This window comes from Callorhinus ursinus, unplaced genomic scaffold (genome assembly GCF_003265705.2).
Source record: "Callorhinus ursinus isolate GAN/ISIS: 27379988/994484 unplaced genomic scaffold, GSC_fseal_2.0 scaffold13, whole genome shotgun sequence".
Lineage (NCBI taxonomy): Eukaryota > Metazoa > Chordata > Mammalia > Carnivora > Otariidae > Callorhinus > Callorhinus ursinus.
The window spans coordinates 31,844,970-31,866,747 of record NW_027397075.1 but is presented as its reverse complement, the minus strand read 5'-3'; the positions used below and the strand labels follow the sequence as shown (position 1 = coordinate 31,866,747).

General features: G+C 38.7%; 1 protein-coding gene and 1 non-coding gene across 2 annotated transcripts in view; one reads left to right on the top strand and one right to left on the bottom strand.

Moving 5' to 3' along the window:
• SLC9C2 (solute carrier family 9 member C2 (putative)) overlaps window positions 1–21,778 on the top strand; it is a 105,449-nt gene that overhangs the window by 22,528 nt on the left and 61,143 nt on the right. The window contains exons 8-12 of the mRNA XM_025877739.2: window positions 3,346–3,445; window positions 5,373–5,516; window positions 8,231–8,399; window positions 18,186–18,267; window positions 21,610–21,776. Coding sequence (XP_025733524.1) covers window positions 3,346–3,445; window positions 5,373–5,516; window positions 8,231–8,399; window positions 18,186–18,267; window positions 21,610–21,776 — 662 coding nt within the window. The remainder of the gene's footprint in view (window positions 1–3,345; window positions 3,446–5,372; window positions 5,517–8,230; window positions 8,400–18,185; window positions 18,268–21,609; window positions 21,777–21,778) is intronic.
• Window positions 10,981–11,087, bottom strand: LOC112828922 (U6 spliceosomal RNA). Its single transcript, XR_003209616.1, has one exon. It is a non-coding gene; the product is annotated as a U6 spliceosomal RNA (small nuclear RNA).

Sequence of the window (21,778 nt, the reverse complement as noted above, 5' to 3'; positions counted from 1 at the left end):
TTTTTTTTTCTCCCTGTGAAACCTTTATGGATGCCTTAAATGTGTGAAGAAAAAATTTTTAAAAATTAATATTTCCATTTCTTCCACTAGATCATGAGTCCCTTGAGGTAGAGGCTGTCTCTTCAAGTTTTTATTTATTCTCTCTTCTGTGTTCCCCCAGCCAGACCCAGTGCTTCCCATATACCTGAAAGTAATTTAAGACATGTTGGTTGAATAAACTGATATTAATTCTCAAAGAACTTGGAGTTATACAGATTTGAATTCAGACCCCAACTTCACAATTTATTAGCTTGTTGACCTTGGAATATTACTTATCCTCTCTAAGCTTTAGTTAGTTTCCTCATCTATAAATGTGGTATAGTAACACCTAATTTATAGGGGTATTGCTGGCACTAATGAGATAATGTGTGTTATGTGACTTGCTCATGCGGATGTGCTGGAGATAGAGCTTACCACCTTGTAAGAGCTGATTGCACACATCTCTTCACAACTCTGTGTGGGTGGCATCATTTGAAATTGGCCCTGTTGGGAGTATTTACTGCCATGGTAATTGGCAGACACTACCCATCAGGGATTTTTTTTAACCTCCAGAGAGCTGGTTTTAAACATTTACTAGCTCACCACTGGACTCAAGGTAGAGCAGCCAACAAATGTTGGTTCCTTTCCACTTTCTTTCTAAAAGATGAAGATGCTTCCAGTCAGTGGTTGGGAGGTCTGGAGTAGATCCTTCCTTTTAGTTTCAGAAGGAATCACTGCTGAGGGAGCCTTGATGTTGGACCTCGAGCCTCTAGAATTCTGAGGCAATAAATTCATACTGTTTAAGATAGTTTGTGGTACTCTGTTACAGCAGAGAAACGGATACTTCTCTCTCCTCCGTTGCGTTTTCCTCTGCTTCACGGATTAACAAGCCACTTTGGGCAGTCCTTTACTCTTTTTTTTTTTAAGATTTTATCTATTTATTTGAGAGAGAGAGTGAGAGACAGAGAGCACGAGAGGGAAGAGGGTCAGAGGGAGAAGCAGACTCCCCGCCGAGCAGGGAACCCGATGCGGGACTCGATCCCAGGACCCCAGGATCATGACCTGAGCCGAAGGCAGTCGCTTAACCAACTGAGCCACCCAGGCGCCCAGTCCTTTACTCTTATATTTAATAAGTTCCTGACAGCAGAAGTCAGTAACAGACATATTATCAGGAGAAGTTCCATTGCCAGAAATTCCATTGCCAAACATAGATAAAATTCTAATTCACACATTCTCTAATGTTACATTTCTGTCATGTTATCTAATTTTGTTTTCTTCCCTCACTAAGGAACATGCAGTCGGCTGGCTTAAGTCCAGGGAGCATCTGACTGAAGTTAGATTGCCTCTTTGAGCGCATGTAGTAATTTCCCATTTTTGTCTCAATTGTGTTCAATTCTTGAAACCTGGACCTCAAGAAATCACTTGTACCAGCACATTCATTTTTTTTCATGAAACAAAACAAAACAAAATGGCATAGATATTGCCTTGCAAAGGACACAATGATTCTGGAACATTGTTGGTTGACAGGTAGTACAGTTGGAAATATTAATATATCGGCCCATGGAAGAAAATTTGATTGAGGGGACAAAAGGCACTTGAAGAGTCAATTTATAATTCATGAGACATGGTGGGTTTTATAAAAGTGTAGGCCAGAGGTATACCAAGAGAGGTGCTTAAACAAGCAAGAGGAATATTTTATTGACATAATTCAGAATTTCTGGGGAATGGAGATAACAAAGAGCAGACAACTTTTCATTAGTTTTATTGTTTTAAAACTCTCTATAAACAATGCCTCCCCTTCCTCCCCGTGCCAGTGCTGGTCACTCCACTGTCTCTTCACTATCATTGTTGGTCTAGGTAATAAATGTCAAACTTCCATCATTACCGGAATATATTTTAGTTAGAAAACATCCAGTCTTGAATCCTGTTGCTTTTAGGAAAAAAAAAAAAACCCTTTGATTCTCTTAGGAGGAACTTCACTTTTTCTAAACCAGAGAGAGGAAGAGAGAGACAAAGATTGAGAGAGCCACTTGTCTACAGCACAATTTTCTGTGATGGTTTTTTCCATTGAGTTAGAAAAACTGTACAAGTCTATTTTTAACAACCCAGCTTTATAAAGATGAAAATTACTTCCTTTATTACATAGTCCATGACTGTATCCTCCTTTGGAACATTTAAAATACAATTGAATATAATAGCTTTTGTAATTTTGTAAAAATGTTGTCTAATTATAAAAGTAACACATATTGATTGTAGAATTTTGGAAATATTCTGAAAAGTAAAAAAAAAAATCACCTATATACCTGTGTTATAAATTAGACCATGGATACATTTTTAATAAAATGTGTATAAACATACATACATATGTTAATGTATGCCTTCATACCATGTAATTCTATAACATTGGGATTATGCTAAATAAGATGACATCAGTTTTAAAATGAAATTATTTACTGGTTTCCTCATAGCAGATGTTGTCTGTAAGTACTGTCTATTACTGAGAAAGACTATGATGAGCTTTAAAATCCAGTAATACTAATTATAGGGAAGTGGAAATAAGATTTCAAAAGACAGTTTCCCTATCATCACAGTTCCCAGCACTCCTGGTTTTACTCTCCTTGGTTATTTATATTAAATTCAGTTACATAAGTAGGTAAAACTAAATCTAAAGTGGACTTAAGTGATTAGATAAACCAAAGGAATAATAAAATAAATACTGAAAATAGTGAAAATATAAAAAAATAAAATAAAAAAATAAAATTCAAATAAACAGTATTAATTTACTAAGCAGTAAAGTGAATGTATAAAAACAATGGCACAGTAATAGTGACTATCATATCTTCATTGATTTAAAGTGTGCCAAGCATTTTTCATGTTATTTAATTGAATCCACACAACAACTCTGTGGGGCATTATTCTTTTATATCCATTTTATAGATGCAGGGATGCTAATAGAGAAAAGGGAGGTCACATGCCTGGAGCAACCAGCTCTGCCCTGCTCCAAAGTGCTTCAACTGTCAGTGTCTGTCTATTATTTACTAGACATGCATTTGTTGGCAAGCTTTCTGTGGCTGCTTTTTTGCTACAACAGCTGAGTTGCGTAGTTGTGACGTGGACTGTGTGTCCTGCAAAGACTAAATGTTTACTCTGTGATCCTTTACAGAGAAAGTGTGCCAACCCTGGGTCTATAGGATTGGGCCAATCCCTTTGAAGCAACTTTCCAAGAAATGTGACTCTTAAGTCTCTCACCAATTCTTCACTCAAGATAAAGTACCTCAGTGTGCAGATTTGAATTCAACTAATTTTATTCATTTTTTTCCTCCCCAGTGGAATTTTTGGGAATGTCGGGAATGGTTGCATTAGTCACTGTTGGACTGAATTTAGATTCCTTAAGCTTTAAACCGAGGATTGAGTTAATAATTACTAAGTAAGTCTCCTATTGTGTACTTGGTATAGATATCATAGAATGTTAGTGCTTAAGTGGTTCTGCCTTCTTGGACACATAAGACTCTCCATTTATAACTTTTTTCTACCTTTTAATTCTGAAATTTATTACCAGTTATATTTGAAAGCACTTAAGGTACCAACAATTGTTGACATCGATTGATATTCTTGTTATGAATATTGTATGTGTGGCTCAGAGGCTGTGATCTTTTTATACATAACTCTTGATAAAAATTTACTTTGGATTGTGAGAAATTAAAATTTAACATTTAAAATGTTCTTTCTTTTATGAAATCCCAGTGATAGAAGATGGTACTTTTAAAAAAAAATAATTTCACTTGGCAAAATAAAAAAAATTGGCACCTATAATTAACTCTTCTAATTTTGTGTCTATATGAATATGACATTTAACTGATTTTTAGAATCCAGAAGCTTGGGAATAAATAGTTCATAGAATATATGCTTTTTGTCTGAATCTGGACAGTTTCCTGAGCTCACTCATGCTGAGCTGTCTGAGAGACATCATTATATATTACTCGTTCTATTCATTTAATTGTTTATTCTTGAACCTATTCAACCAATCCTTTCTTAATGTCTGCTGTGGTCTGGATGTTGTATCTTAGGTTTGGGGCTATGTAAATAAGTCCCCTTCTCAGAAGGCACTCATAGTTGAGTGGTGGGCATGTTTATTTAAGAAACTAGTAAGTCTGAATCACTATAGATTTATTGGGATCCTACTATATGTAAGGCATTTTTTTTAGGTCCTGTGGAGACATTTGAAAAAGTATTCTGTTATTCCATCATTTCTGAATTTCAGAAAACTAAGCATTGGTGGGGGGGACCCCAAACCCTTCCTTTGTCTGAGTTCTGAATCTAATGAATCAGGAGATGGGAATCAGATAGAGAATTAGACCATCTCTTTTATTGGGGTAATGCTGTTTCAGAGGACATGGTTTCCCTCTGAAGCCAAAATGAGGCTTCCTAATGCTGCTTTCTAAATGTAGATCTTGAAACCACCTATAGGGAGGCTGGTTTGTGGAATAGGCACACTCACCTAGTTAGCTGAAAGGGAAAGTCCCAGTGGAGGGGCCCAAGCAGAGGCGGCACTTGCAATGTGCTTGTAGAAGTCAAACCTGGCCTGGGTGCAGGTGTGTTACCACATGGAACCAGAACAGCCCTGAGCCCTAACCACTGTGTTCTGGTCTACTCAATAAAACTCTTTGGGGGCGGGGCCAGATGTATAGATGTTTGGAAAGGCAATACGGGTGATTCTAATTCACTTGTCTGCTTAACGAACCATGGTGGTATAGACAATTGGCACTGTAGGGATTTAAAGGAGGATCACTTCCAGTGAGAGTGCTTAGGATGGTTTCATGAAGAACACAGGATTTGAGTTAGCCTTATGAGATTTTTAGGAATTCAGTAGATGGAAAAGCAGACAGGAGAGACTTTCAAGGTAAGGGATTTTCAAGCAAATCACGAAGGGAGAAATCCTGCAGAGGGCAGTGAGGTGATCCAGTCAACTGTTGAAAAGTCAAGGTTAACCAGGTGTTTCTAGGTTTAGCTGTGGCTGACCCAACAGTTTGATATGATGCCAGCTAAGCTCAGCAAAACTGCCACATCACCAATTGGGGGAGGAGGTGGAGAGCCTTATTTTCCTGCCTTGCTCTTACTATTCTCCTGTGAGAGGCAGCCCATGGGCATGATGTGATGAGAGTATTGGAGAATATGGAGCCGGGTGTATTTTAGTTCCAATAAAATTCTTTTTAAATGTTGATTGTAACAGTGCTGGAGGCAAGGACCTCTGCTAAGACAAGAATGATAGGTATGGGATACATGCTTTTCTGTGAAAAGGCAACTATTTAAAAAACCCATTGCTTAAAATGTGATTTATTTTCCATTCATCCTAGGTTCCTAATAATGTTTTCAACTGTATACCAACAATTAATATATACTTTCTTTGGCATTGTAATTGGATGTGGAGAAACCAAGTATTTAGGATTTCATACTGTGGTTTTCATGTTCATCTTATTTGCAACAGTGAATTTTGTAAGGTAGGAATTATATCTTAAAGTTTGCTTACTGGACTTAGGTTCTTAAGCCCAGAATTAAAATTGGGAGGCAGTGGGTTATAGCAAGAAGAACTCTGGACGTGGAGTCAAAAAACCTGACAATAGCTTACTGTGCGATTGGGGGAAGTCTGTTTACTCTTCAAAGTTTCATCTAGAAAAGGAGAAGGGGCAAGAACAGCAGCATCAGCATCATGACCCATGAGCTTGGTAGAAATGCACATTCATGGGCCCATCCAGGAAACTGTTTCAACATGTTTGTTAGAGTTTGAGCAACACTGGAGCAGATTAATGGCTCTTAATGTTTTTGTTGACTTTCATCCTCCTTTATTATCATCATAGCTATGATAAAGCCATTTATTAAGCACCTACCATGTACATTATGCCATTAATACTAATACAACCCTATGAAGTAGGTGTTACTGCATCATTTCACAAATGAAGCCCAGGAAGGTTAAAAACTTGCCTAGAGTTACCCAACTTGGGGAGAATTGGGGTTTATTTTTTAAAAGATTTTATTTATTTATTTGAGAGAGAGAGGGAGAACATGAGCAGGGGGAGGGACAGAGGGAGAGGGAGAAGCAGGCTCCCCACTGAGCAGGGAGCCCAATGAGGGGCTCGATCCCAGGACTCTGGGATCATGACCTGAGCCAAAGGCAGATGCTTAACCAACTGAGCCACTCAGGCGTCCCCAGAATTGGGGTTTAAACCTGACTGCATGAACATGTTTTCTCTCAAACTCCATTGCCCACTCGTAGAAGTTGTGTCTTTGATAATAATTCATTACAGTGTCGCTTCCACTGAAGACAGACGTGGCCAAGGGAGCTTTCTTTACAAGATGTTCTCAGGGGACATTGCTTTTGCTGACTCTGAAGGCACTGCACGCCACTCAGATAGTCACTCTCACACACAAGGATGTGTATGCAATTTACGTTTCTTTCTACCATGGAAGCTCATGTGCAAGTTGAGATTGGTCACAGAATACGAAGAAAGAGAAATGGCTTTTTGTACATTGTTTGACTCAGCTACACATCTGGTGTCTCATTTCATCTTCATAACAACACTAGGAGATGACAATTTTATGGATGAAGAAACTAGCCAACAAAGGCAAAGTACCTTGCCCAAAGTCAAATGGCTAGGGAGTGCCAGAGATCTTATGTGAACTGTTGTTGTCACCTCCTTAGAGGAGAGCCTTCAACGAAGGAGTCATCCTCAGGGGCCCTCAAAGTATGGGTGGACTTTTCATAAGAGACTTGTTGAGAAAAACATTTCAGAGGATGAAGCCAAACTAAGGCCTGGTCATAATAATTATTCTAACATGTATTGAGTGCTAACCACATTCAAAACATCATTCTAAGTCCTGTGAATGTTGCCTCATTTAATCAAATCTTCACAATAATCCTTTGAGGCAAGTACACTTATTATCTCCACTTTACGGGTGAAGAAATTGAGGCTTTAGAGAGGTTAAAGAACTTGCTTAAGTTTACATGGTTAGGAAAAGCAGCCTCAATTGGAACCCAGGTATACTGACTCCAGAGCCTTTTCTACACTGCCTTTCTGTTGTTGATATCAGGAAATGATATGAGTTGTTCTATTTTGGCTGGACTTAATGGTATTTCAGAGAAAGATCATTTAGTAAGGGTGAAAGTTTGATAAGAATTACTTTGCAAAAGACTTAAATGCAAAGCAGAGGAGTTTGCTCAAATTAATTATATACATTACAGATCGTAATTGCAGATTTCTCAATGTTAGGAATTCTCTAAATTGTCTTGTGAAATTCCCAGCTGAGCAATTGATACACAATATATTTTTTGAGGCTAAGAACATGTCAATTTTATTTCTGTTGAAATCTCATTTGAGGGACAGTACTGATATTCTTTTGGTGCAGATCCCCTAAAGATAGATTCTAAATTTTTGGTACAGGGTCTTATAGAAAAATGATCTGTAGACACTTGTGGAGAGCACAGTATTAAGAATAGAGTTGTTGAGTCACTATGTTGCACACCTGAAACTATCGTTAACATTGTGGGTCAACTATTCTCAAATAAGAAAAAAGAGAGGGGCACCTGGTGACTTGGTCAGTTAAGCCTCTGACTCTTGAGAGCCTAGGTCATGATCTTAGGATTGTGAGATCGAGCCTTGCGTCAGGCTCCGTGCTGGGCATGGAGCCTGCTTGAGATTCTCTTTCTCCCTCTCCGTCTGTTCCTCCCCACTCTAAAAAGAAAAGAAAAGAAAAATGATCGCACAAATTGAGATTCCTTATGTGACATTTAGTTTGTGATTCTCACAGGAGCTCAAGAAAAATTTGGTTAAGCCAAGTTTATTAATGTGCCTACAATAATTTTACTTTTTGACCATCATCTGCATGTCCTCTTGGCCTAATTTCTGGAATAGATGAGCTTGTCAATGTTATTTGAAGAACTTTCTTTCAGAAATTTACTACCCTGATCTGAATAGTGCCCAATAGTGTTAATGATAATTCCGTATATTTGTATAAAACTTCTAGCACTGTTTTTCAAGATTTGAGTATTATATGCAAAATTTAGACAGTAGATTTGGTTTGTTCCAGAAAGTGTGAACAACTTGTCAATAAACTGATTATTTTCTCTTTCCTGAAAAAGTTTTACATGAAATTTAGTATTCAACCATGAATAACATTGATACATCAGGTGTGATTAATAAATTTTTTCTCGCCACAGGTTGCTTACTATTGTGTTAGCGAGCCCCATCCTGATGCATGCAAATTATGAATATAATTGGAGATGGGGAATTGTTATAGCATGGTCTGGAATTAAAGGAGTTTTTAGCTTACTCTTGGCTCCTGATATTCATAATCTGGCTGAACAAAAAATAGAGTCACCGCAATTGGTAGGAAAAGTCATATCTCATAATTATTCATGCTTATTCATTTCATTTATTTTGTAGTACTTATCATAGTACCCAATAATAAAGTTAACCATTTTTAAAAAGTTTTAATTTAAATTCCAGTTGGTTAACATACAGCGTAATATTAATTTCAGGTATACAATTTAGTGATTCAATATTACATACAATACCCGATTAACATCACATCAAATGCCCTCCTTAATCCCCATCACCTATTTCACCCATCCCCCCACCCATCTCCCCTCTGGTAACCATCAGTTGGTTCTCTATAGTTAAGAGTTTGTTTCTTGGTTTGCCTCCCTCTCTCTCTTTTTTTCTGCCTCTTTGTTCATTTTGTTTTTTAAATTCCACATGAGTGAAATCATATTGTATTTATGTTTCTCCGATTGACTTACTTCACTTAGCATTATACTCTCTAGCTCTATCGATGTTGTTGCAAATGGCAAGATTTCATTCTTTTTTGATAGCTGAGGAATATTCCATTATATGTGTGTGTGTGTGTGTGTGTGTATACACCACACGTTCTTTATCCATTTATCAGTCGATGGACACTTGGGCTATTTCCATAGTTTGGCTATTGTAGATAATGCTGCTATAAACATCGGGGTCCATGTTTCCCTTTGAATTGGTATTTTAGTGTTTTTTGGGTAAATGCCTAGTAGTACAATTGCTGGATCATAGGGTAGGTCTATTTTCAGCCTTTTGAGGAAACTCCATACTGTTTTCCATAGTGGCTGCATCAGTTTGCGTTCCCACCAACAGTGCAGGAGGGTTCCCCTCTTTCCATATCCTCACCAACACCTGTTACTTCTTGTGCTTTTGATTTAAATCCTTTCTGGCGGGTGTGAGGTGATACCTCATTGTAGTTTTGATTTGTATTTCCCTGATAATTAGTGGTATGGAGCATCGTTTCATGTGTCTATTGGCCAGCTGTATGTGTGCTTTGGAAAAATTGTCCATCTGTGTCTTTTACCCATTTTTTAGTTGGATTATTTGTTTTTGGGGGTGTTGAGTTGTATACGTTTTTTATATGTTTTGGATACTAACCCTTTATCAGAGATGTCATTTGCAAATATCTTCCCCCATCCCTCCCACATAGGCTGCCTTTTAGTTTTGTTGATTGCTTCCTTCCTTGTGCAGAAGCTTTTTATTTTGATTAAGTCCCAATCGTTTATTTTTGCTTTTATTTTCCTTGCCTCCAGAGACATACCTAGAAAGAAGTTGCTATAGCTGATGTCAAAGAGGTTAGTGCCTATATTCTCCTCTAGGATTTTAGTGGTTTCCTGTCTCATATTTAGATCTTTCATCCATTCTGAAGTTATATTTATTTATTTATTTATTTATTTATTTATTTATTTATTTATAGATTATTTATTTATTTATTTGAGAGAGAGAGAATGAGAGAGAACACAAGAGGGAAGAGGGTCAGAAGGAGAAGCAGACTCCCTGCTGAGCAGGGACCCCGATGTGGGACTCGATCCCAGGACTCCAGGATCATGACCTGAGCTGAAGGCAGTCGCTTAACCAACTGAGCCACCCAGGTGCCCCATTCTGAAGTTATTTTTGTGTATGGTATAAGAAGATGGTCCAGTTTCATTCTTTTGCATGTTGCTGTCCAGTTTTCCCAACACTATTTGTTGAAAAGACTGTCTTTTTCCCTGGAATATTCTTTCCTGCTTTGCGAAAGATTAATTGACCCTATAGTTGTGGGTTCATTTCTGGATTTTCTATTGTGTTCTATTGATTTATGTGTCTATTTTTGTGCAAGTTTTGATCACTATAGCTTTGTAATATAACCTGTACTCCAGAATTGTGATGCCTCCAGCTTTGCTTTTCTTTTTCAAGGTTGCTTTGGCTATTTGGGATCTTTTGTAGTTCCATACAAATTTTAGGATTGTTTGTTCTAGCTCTGTGAAAAATGCTGGTGTTATTTTGATAGGGATTGCATTAAATGTGTAAATGGCTTTGGGTGGTATAGATGAACATGGAATATCTTTCCATTTCTTCGTGTCCTCTTCAATTTCTTTCATTAGTGTTTTGTAGTTTTCAGAGTACTGGTCTTTCTCCTGTTTGGCTACGTTTATTCCTAAGTATCTTAGAGTTTTTGGTGCAATTGTAAATGGGATTGATTCTATAATTTGTCTTTCTGCTGCTTCATTATTGGTGTATAGAAGTACAACAGATTTCTGTATGTTGTTTTTGTGTCTTATGACTTTACAGAATTCATGTAGCAGTTCTCTTTTTTTCATTTTTAATTTAAATTCAATTAGCCAACATATAATACATCATTACTTTTTGATGTAATGTTCAATGATTCATTAGTTTCGTATAACATCCAGCGCTCATCATATTATGGGCCCTCCTTTGCCCATCACCCAGTTACCCCATCCCCTCACCCACCTCCCTTTCTGCAACCCTCAGTTTGTTTCCCGGAGTCAAGGGTTTCTCATGGTTTGTCTCCCTCTCTAATTTCTTCCCATTCAGTTTTCCCTCCCTGTCCCTATGATGCTCTGCACTATTCGTTATATTCTACATATGAGTGAAACCATATGATAATTGTCTTAAAAATAAGGAATGCTTCACAAATTTGCATGTCATCCCTGTTCAGGGGCCATGCCAATATTCTCTGTATCATTCCAATTTTAGTATATGTGCTGCCAAAGCGAGAACTCGTGTATCAGTTGTAGCAATTTTTTGGTGGACCCATTGGGTTTTCTATATAGAGTATCATGTCATCTGCAAATAGTGACAGTTTGACTTCTTTCTTGCTAATTTGGATGCTTTTTATTTCTTTTTGTTTTCCGACTGCTATAGCTAGGACTTCCAGTACTATGTTGAATAACAGTGGTGAGAGTGGACATCCTTGTCTTATTCCTGACCTTAGGAGAAAAGCTCTCACTTTTTCCCCATTAGTATGATGTTACCTGTGGGTTCTTCATATATGGCCTTTATTACATTGAGGTATGTTCTACTCTAACTCTACTGTCTTGAGGGTTTTTATCATGAATGGATGCTGTACTTTGTCAAATGCTTTTTCTGCATCTATTGAAAGGGTCATATGGTTCTTATCCTTTTTTTTTGTTAATGTGGTATATGACATTGATTGATTTGTATTGAACCACTCTTGCAGCCCAGGCATAAATACCACTTGATCCTGGTGAATGATTCTTTCAATGTACTGTTGGATTCAGTTTGCTAGTATTTTATTGAGAATCTTTGCATCTATGTTCATCAGGGGTATTGGCCTGTAGTTTTCTTTTTTAGGGGAGTCTTTTTCTGAGTTTTGGTATCAGGGTAATGCTGGCCTCATAGAATAAATTTGGAAACTTTCCTTCCTTTTTTACTTTTTGGAATAGTTTAAGAATAGGTATTAACTCTTGTTTAAATGTTTGGTAGAATTCATCTGTGAAGCCACCTGGCCCTGGACTTCTGTTTTTTGGGAGATTTTTTATTACTGATTCAGTTTCTTTGCTGGTTATCAGTCTGTTCAAGTTTTCTATTTCTGCTTGTTTCAGTTTTGGTAGTTTATATGTGTCTAGGAATTTATCCTTTTTTTTTCAGGTTGTCCAATTTGTTGGCATATAGTTTTTCATAATCTTCTCTCATAATTGTTTGTATTTCTGTGGTGTTGGTTGTTATTTCTCCTCTCTCATTTGTGCTTTTGTTTATTTGGGTTCTTTCTCTTTTCTTTTTGATAAGTCTGGCTAGGGGTTTATCAATTTTATTAATTTTTTCAAAGAACCAGCTCCTGGTTTCATTGATCTATTCTATTGTGTTTTTTTAAGTTTCTTTATCATTTATTTCTGTTCTAATCTTTATTATTTCCTTCTTCTGCTGGCTTTAGCTTCCTTTGTTGTTCTTTCTCTAGTTCCTTTGGGTGTAAGGTTTGGCTGTTTATTTGAGATTTTTCTTGCTTCCTGAGGAAGGCCTGTATTGCTATATACTTCCCTCTTGTGACCACTTTTGCTGCATCCCAGAGGTTTGGGACTGTTGTTTTCATTTTCATTTATTTACATGTATTTTTAAATTTATTCTTTGATTTCCTGGTTGACCCATTCATTGTTTAGTAGCATGTTGTTTAACCTCTGTGTGTTTGTGGTATTTCCAAATTTTTTCTTGTGGTTGACTAAGTTTCATAGCATTGTGGTCAGAAAAAATGCATGGTAGGATCTCAGTCTTTTTGAACTTGTTGAGTTCTGATTTGTGACTTAGTATGGGATCTATTCTGGAGATCGTCCCATGTGTATTTGAACAGAATGTGTATTCTGCTGTTTTGGGATGGAATGTTCTGAATATATCTGTTAAGTCCATCTGGTCCAGTGTGTCATCCAAAGCTATTGTTTCCTTGTTGATTTTCTGTTTAGATGATGTGTGAATTGATGTACGTGGGGTGTTAAAGTTCCCTACTATTACTGTATTATTATCAATTAGTTCCTTTATGTATTATTGTTTTATATATTTGGGTGCTCCCATGTTGGGTGCATAAATAATTACAATCATTAGATCTTCTTGTTGTATTACCCCCTTTATTATTATAGAGTGCCCTTCTTCATCTCTTGTTAAGTCTTTATTTTAAAGTCTAGTTTGTCTGATATATATATATATATATATATATATATATATATATATATATAACAAAAACAACAAAAAATGATTTATTTGTAACACAGCCTAGTCTCCATCACTTCAGCGCAGCATAGGAGGAGAAAAGAGTCACAACTGTAAGCATCATTTAGTCTAAGGCAGAACTTCATGCCTTCTGAACAGCAAGCCCATCTCTCCCCAGAATCCAGCCCAGAGCCAAACGGAACACACAAACAGGCAAGCCCAGAATGAAGTTGGCCCCAGGTCTCAGAACATCTCACCCTTTCCCCACCGCCCTTCAAGCTTCCTGGCTGCAGCCTTCTACCCTCTACCCCCAACTGGGCCAACTCCTAGCCTCTGAGTCACCAGAGAGCTTTCTTTGTGGGATAATTAACAAGGATTTAAGTGTTATAGAAACAATGCCCTGTGAAATCCATTGTTCCCCAGAAGGTTTAAAATGACTCCCCCCTTCATAATCCTAATCAGCAATGACAGCTCTTCCTTTCTTCACCATAGATGCAGGCAGTTTTGAAGTGATTATCCTCACAGCTCCATACTCAGTGTTTCCTATCAACTTTATTAAAAGGCTATTCTCCTCACCCCAGGGTAGGAAGGAATCCCAGGTACTTTCTCCAGGTTCAGAGGCTGAGAGGAAAAGCCCTGACATCTTAGAAAAAGATTCCTTCTGTTTCTCTCCAAAGATTTTAATGGAGATTATTGTGTAAATATTTTCTAATCCATCTCAAAAAAAGTTAATTTTAGATTCAGAGGGCAATGCAAGCCCAGAAGCAGGCAGTCTTTCTGATTAGGTACTAGTTTTGAGGATACAGAAGGCAAGATAGAAGAGTATAAAATCTCAAGTGGCTTTTTTAACCTAAAATCTAGAAAGCCTCAAAAGATGAACACTAGGAAGATTTCACCTTTGCAGGCCTTGGTAGGACAATTCCAAAAGTTCTACCATCTTGGACTGGTGACTTTTGACAAGGTCACAATAAAAAAAAAACAAGAAAGTGGGGCATCTCCAAAGGAACATTGTTAAGGGCTCTGACTAGTGATATTGCTACTCTGGCTTTCTTTTGCTATCCATTTGCATGAAAAATGTTTCTCCACCCCCTCACTTCCAATCTGCAGGTGACCTTAGATCTAAAATGAGACTCTTGTAGGGAGTGTAGAGATGGGTCTTGTTTTTTTTTTTTTTTTAATCCATTCTAATACCCTATGTCTTTTGATTGGAGAATTTAGTCCATTTACATTCAGAGTAATTATTGATAGATATGTACTTAGTGCCATTTTATTACTTGTTTTGTCATTGTTTCTGGAGATGTTCTCTGTTCCTTTCTTGTCTTTGTCACTTTTGGTCTTTCCACTCAAAGGGTCCCCTTTAATATTTCTTGCAGGGCTGGTTTAGTGGTCACAAACTCCTTTAGTTTTTGTTTGTCTGGGAAACTCTTTTTCTCTCCTCTTCTGAATGATAGCCTTGCTGGATAGAAAAATATTCTTGGTTGCACATTTTTCCCATTCAGCACTTTGAATAGGTCCTACCACTCCCTTCTGGCTTGCCATGTTTTTGTTGAGAAATCTGCAGTTAGCCTAATCTGTCTTCCCTTGTAAGTTAAGGACTTCTTTTGTCTTGCTGCTTTCAAGATTTTTTTTAATCACTATATTTTGCAAATTTAATTATAATATGTCTTGGTGTTGGCCTGCTTTGGTTGATTTTGATGGGAGTTCTCTGTGCCTCCTGGATCTGGATGTTTGTTTCCTTCCCCAGATTAGGTAAGTTTTCTGCTATTATTTTTTCAAATAAATTTTCTGCCCCCACTTCTCTCTTCTTCTTCTATATGAATGTTATTACTTTTGATGGAGTCACTCAGTTCCCTAAGTCTATTCTCATGTTCCATAATTCTTTCTCTTTTGTTCAGTTTCCTTATTATCCATTATTTTGCCTTCTATATCACTCTTTTTTTCCTCTGCCTTTTTCAGCCTGTGTTCATTGCTTCAAGCCTGTTTCCAGTCTCAATTATTGAATTTTTCATTTCTGACAGATTCCTTTTTAACTCTATTATCTCTGTGGTAATAGTCTTCCTGAAATCTCCTATTCTTTTCCCAAGCCCAGTGAGTATCTTTATGATTGTTGCTTTAAATTCTCCATCAGGCATGTTACTTATATCTGTTTCACTTAGATCTCTGGCTGTGACCTTATCTTGTTCTTTCATGTGGGATGAATTCCTCCATCTTGATATTCTGTCTAAGCCTCTGCTTTCTTCTCTGTGTTAGAAAAGCCAGTTATGTTTCCTGCTCCTGAGAGTAATGGCTTTATGAAGAAGCGGTCATAGAGTGTCCAGGGTCTGGCACTTCAGAGAGTGTCTCTGGTGTGTGTTGTGTGCACTCTGCTGTGGTGTTTTGGCTGCTGTATCCTTCGGGCCAGTTGTCTGCAAAGGCTCTCCTTGCCGGCAGTGGGCACTTGGCCAGAGTGTAGTGAGTTTTATCTAGGTGTGCTAGGTCTGCTTGTTAAATGAGACCTGATACCACTTCCACTAGAACTGTACCCCTGCAGAACTCTGGTCAGGAGACATGATGTGGGCAGGGATTTCTGCTGGCCTTCTGGGGAAGGGGCTGGCCATGTTGGGACAGAGGCAAGCTTGATGGAGGGCAGGTGTGCCAGAGCTCAGGGGGCTGGGACTTGGCATAAGCAGGTTAGGCAGCCACTGTGGGCACTGTACTGCCTCCTGAAGGTGGCTCTGTGTTTATGCTGAGGGGTAGGGGAGGGAAATGGCACCTGCTGGCTCCTTTGTCTCCGGAGAGAGGTGTGAATCCTGCCTCTCAGGTAAGACTCCAAGAAGAGCGAATTATCTCCCTGCTGTGTGCCCCAGGCATTCTTCAGATGCTATTTCCATGCCATCTGCCCCCAGGTTGTCTGTCTGTCTTCTCTCCAGGAGTAGGGCAGCTCCCCCAGGGCTCTATCCCAGCCAAGCCAGCTGGACTTTAAAACTCGTGTTTAAGTCCCACTTGTAGCCCCTCTCATTTTCCAGCCAATGGCTTTAGGGAAGTATTCTCCTTGTGCATTCCCCCGTGTGCCTCTCTCTCTCACCTTTCTCCGTGACCAGGGCTCCCTCTCCTCCACAGCACTTACAATCTCTTTCTCCCCCAAACCACCACTCTGTACTTCCTATCTTCCTTGATGTGGCTTCTTCTCTTCCTTTAGTTGTGGAGTTTGTTCTTTCAGTCTTCAGGTTGATTTCTGGGGGTATTTAGAATGATTTGATAGTTATCTAGTTATGTTTATGGGGGCAAGATGAGCCTAGGGTCCTCCTACTCCTTCACCAACTTCTCTCCCTTCTCCTGAAGTTAACCATTTTAAAAATTAGATTTGAAAAATGTGTTCTTTTAAGTAGAAAGGAACTTTCAAAGGAAAGTTTGTTTATGTTGACAGTATGAAAGGGACCAACAGTCAAGTAATGGTTAATGGTATGGGAATCAGATGGACTTGGGATCGAATCCTGGTTCCACCATCACAGGCTGGGTGACCTTGGGCAAGTTTCCCAGATTTGTGGAACCTCAATTTCCAGTTGAAGATTGAGATGATACTTAGTAAAATATCTGCCACTTAGCAAATGCTCAATAAATGTTACTTACTCTCCCTCAAAGCCTTTTCTTCATAGGCTGGCTGGTGGATTTCTGGGCAATCTGGTGGTGGCAATAACTGTGGTACTGAGCTCCAGGGAAGACCCAAAGAGCCCAGTGCATCTGCTGACAGTGTTAGGGCCCCTTGTCATTTGTGACAATACTGTGTGAGCTAAGCTGGAGAAGTTGCTAAAAGTTGCGAGAAATCCCCAGGATACCCCCACCATCTCCAAGTCAGATGCATATAAATTCCAAACCTGCTGTTGGAGGGAGAAAAGCCACTTGAATAATGTGAATTAAGAACACCTGCCCACCTCCCAAGAAAATTTAATCTGCCGGTAGATTTACAGAGTTTCTTGATATTGGCCGATTTCCAGCCCAGGGTTTTCTCTTTGTCATTTTGCTTCTGTTCCAAAAGACCCCAGCAGTACAATATAAAAATGTAAAAATTTCTTTGGGGGATTAGTTATCATCCTCTCCATCTTGCGAGAAATCAAAACAAAGAGAATAGCATGTTAGGGAAAGAACTCAGGTGCCCTAACTCCCAAAAGAAGTTCTTTTTAAAATGGGAGTATTATATTCCTTACCATCTTTCCTGAGGATTTGTACTTTTTATCTATAGACATCATGTGGGAATTAATTTGGAGTTCAAACCAACCTGTGGTTTTGTAGAGATTTTGGGTCCTTTCATGGCCCAAAGGAAAAGTATCATAACCAACATCTGAGCTCCTTCAATTTTCTTTTGTGCAAGGAATCAGCCTAAAATCAAGTCAACAAAATGTTAACTAACATTTGATTATCCCTTGTAGTATTTCCCAAATCTATGTGATGTTACACCAATCCCTTTAGCGCCACCCCAGACCTACACAATCAGAATCTGCGGGGAAGAAACCCAGAAGTTGGTATCTTTTAGAAGAACTTCAGGTGCCTAGGGTTTTTAGTCAAATTTGGGAAACACTCTCCAAAGGACATACTGCTATTAACTCCAGTTTCTAGTGAAGGACACTGAGGCTCAGAATGATTAAGTCAACTGACCCCAAATCATATGGCTAATAAGTGGCAGGGCCAAGACCTGCAAAAGCGGTTGTTTTTCCTTCTGTACAGTGCCTCTCAAGACCCCACCATGGTTTCTGCAGGTTTCTTCAGAGCCTCCTGAGCAGCTGTAGTAAATGCTGGTGGCAGATACCCTTTCCCATCCCCACTGTGGTCACCACTGCCTGAAGTTGCGGGGTTTCTCCCCAGCCCTGCAGGGATGCCTACCACCTTGCTAGCTTTGCAAGGCTGCTGCTAAAAGCAGCAAGGGTGGGGAGCTCTTTGATCAGTGTTCTTATCCCTCCCAGAAATTATAAACTCTTTTCTCATTCACATTGAAAACTAATATCTGCTCCAGTGTATTTTATTCAAGCAGTGTCCCAAAACAACCCTTCTGCCTCAATTTACTTATCAGAAGCAGGATTAAAAAACGTGGATTAAGATAGAATTTTGTTGTTGGTGGTTAAACAATGATTCCCTTTGGAGAACTTATTCATTTTTTTGGTTCTAACTGTGTATTTTATTTTTTAGTTTATATTGTATGTACAGGTAATATCACTAATGACTATGGGAATAAATTCATACATGATGACTCATTCAGCCAGGACACTAGGTAAACTATATCTATCTTTCATTAATTAACTGGGGAAAATAATGCAAACAGATTATTGTTGGGAGTCATGGGGATTTTTTATGGAGTTCAAGGAATTGATTATGAAATCATTCATTTTCATTCATTATTTATAGATGCTGTGTTAACTGGGATATTGGTTCAGCCAGTTTAACAGAAACCATATTCACAGTAGCTTAAACAAGATAGAGGACTTTCTTTTCCCCTCCATCAAAATGTCCAAAAGAGTGGGATGGTTCTGCTTCTCTTGTATTGCTCCTCCAGTCCCTGGGGTGTTGTTCTTGTCTGCAGGGTGGAAGCTGACTCACTACCACTGTATCTTCAATCCAACCAACTAGAGAGGGGAAATGGGGAGATGGGTGGCAATGGAAGGTAAGCAGCTTCCTTTTAAGGGCACAATCTAAAAATTGTATGTATCATTATCACTCACATTCCATTGGCCAGAATTTGGTCACATGGCCATTCATAGGTAAAAGAATTTGTGAATTATGATCCCTATCTGGTTGACCATGTGCTCAGCCAAAACCTGGAGATTCAGTTGGTAAAAGAAGAAGGGGAAAATGGATATTGGGTGACAATCAGTAGGCTGTGCCACAGTTGCCTGTGTCAGAAGACATTTGAGGCCAGTGATAAGAAAATGCATAAATATGATAAAATCACACAGAGACACATGGTCAATAGAGAAATCTAGGGTAAGATCATTGGTGGCAGTACAGTCAACCAGGGATGGAGAAGGCGGGGTAGGATTACATGAAGTCTTAGAATAGGGCCTTAGTATCATTCACTATCCCATGGCCTGGTCTTTAGCTCTGCTGGTGCGTGATTCTTTCAGTGTATCTAGAATTGATTAGAATGCTGGAGATTTACTGCACTCACAGGAAAATGTGGATAAAGCAGAAAATCAATTTATTAATTTATAATGAGGATGATTTATTTCTATGTATGAAATAATTGTGATCATTATTCAGGGTGTTTATCTCTAAATGCCAACTTCCTTGATAAACAAAACTAGTAGTCAGAAAGTTTCTTGGAAAGCATGGACCTAATGAGAGGTCAGTGGAAGGATGATGTTGAAGGAGAGTTCTTCTAAACAAGGAAATAGCCTGGTAAATTTACCCTATCCTATACCCATGAGAGACATCAACTCCCCGCTTGTGTCTTTTCACAGTCATGCCCATTTCTAAAACTGACCCCACGAAAACTGTAGCAGAACTTCCTGTTATTGCCCACCTCAAACCCAAGGGCTCCAGTATGTAAACTGAGTTAGTAAATGGGGCAGCTTTTTGGTAGCTCTCCTTTTCCCCAGTTATGGATTGGTTCTTTTTCTCAGTAGAAAGATATGCTTCGTCATAAAAGCCTACACTGGAGCATAAGTAAAGTTAATTAGATCTTTGAAGACTTTCTCACACTCCCCTTCCCACCAATTCCTTTGACTCCCAGGGATCCAGACCCACTCCATTCTCTTTGCTTAGGATATAACATCTGGATTTCTCCCATGCTTCTTTTCTTGTGATTCCTCTCATTCTGACCCTCAAAGGCAAGGTCAACCAGGGGTTTTAATCTCATGGTAATATTTTTTCTATTGCTTCCCTTACAAAATTAAAAAAAATTATTTTATTTATTTATTTATTTATTTTTGAGAGAGAGGGTATGTTGAGAGAGCAAGGGGCAGGGGCAGAGGGAGAGGGAATCCCAAGCAGGCTTCACACTCAGCATGGAGCCTGATGTGGGGCTTGATCCCAAGACCCCAAGATCATGACCTGAGCTGAAATCAAGAGTTGGATGCTTAACCAACTGAGCCACCCAGGCACCCCCCAAATTTTTTTTATTGTAGTAGCTAAACCTCAAAAATTTTCATTATAAAACAGAAGTATATGATAAGGTCTTTCTCCCCTCAGAATCCATGCTCATCCTTTCTAGAAATACTATGTGGCACATATTTAATACTTGACAGAGTTGAGTTTTATCATTAAGAGTTTCAAACCAACTACTTCTGTCTAGTCTAAGGCTTTAAGAGATTCCTTTCTCATACTCTTCCAGGATCATCTTAAACACAGAGAGTTCATTCAAATGTATTGGTGCCACCAAGTGGTCCACATACACTCATGTTTCCCCAGAGTGACTGGAAAGTGGCGGATGCTCCATCATATGGGTAGGATATAACTAGGCAAATGAGAAAAAATTTCTTCTGTGTGGTCTCAGCGATGGGAATTTTTAACCTAAAGCTGACAACTTCTAACTTTAGCCTACAGTCACATGTATCTTTGCTCTGGACCACAGTGAATCAAGAAGGATATGCTTCCAGACCTTTGGAATCCTGAAAATTTCAAATACCATCATTACACACAGTGTCCTGTAGAGAATACAGTAAAGTTAAGCTAAACATTTAGAACTCATTTTAACTCTTTATGAGACCTTTCATGTGCAATTATGAAGAGAGAACAATTTTATTGAGATGGAATTCCAAGTGAGCAGACTAAGTTCATTCACTAATTAAATTCTTTTGGGGGACACCTGGGTGGCTCTTTCGGTTAAGTGTCTGCCTTTGGCTCAGGTCATGATCCCAGATCCTGGGATCAAGCCCCGCATCAGGCTTCCTGCTCAATGGGGAGCCTGCTTCTCCTTCTCCCTCTGCCTTCTGCTTCCCCTGCTTGTGCTCTCTCTCTGTGGAATGAATAAATAGAATCTTAAAAAAAAAATTCTTCTTTTTGGTGAGTGAGCCTCACAGCTATAACTTCAAATTCATACCTCAAGAAAATACAAATGGCTACAATTTTTGGAACATGTAGATTTGCTGGCCAGGAAACAGATATACTAAATTTGAGGGATCTCTATTGCAGTGAACTTTATATTTAAAATTTTAAAAATTTTTATAAGAATCAGTTGGAGAACTTGTTCAAACGCAAATTCCGAGGCCAAGCTGATTCTCCAGGTATGAGGTGGAGCCAAGGAATTTGCATAGCTTAATAGGCAGCCTACCTACCTGTAGAAGACAGGAGTAGTTTCCTATACCTTGAGAAATACTGATTGGGGACCTTGAAGAAGCAAGTCACATCTCTAGCTAACGGGAATGAAAGGAAATGAATAAAGCATTCCTTAGCAGTTGAGTCAGATAAAGTTGAGCTCTGCAGCCAGAAAAAACAGATAGTTGGGTAATTTTCTGGGAAATTTTGGACCAAAGGTTGTCCTTGCTCAAGCACTATGGTTTGGCTGTGCAGGTGATTCACTACAGCAAGATTTCACTACACCTTGCAGGATTTTGCCTCTTCTTGCAGTTTTCACTGTATTCTATTAAGACCCTTGCTTTTTTTTTTTTGGTCACAGGTTTGTGTGCTATTTCCCTCCCAAGGCAAATGGCCATGAAAAATGCCATTAAGCACATTCAGGAGATAATACAGAACACAATAACACTATTCAAAACAGAAAAAATTTTGACAAATGTTAATTGGACCTTAGTAGAAGAAAAAACAAAGATTGAATACAACATTCCTGT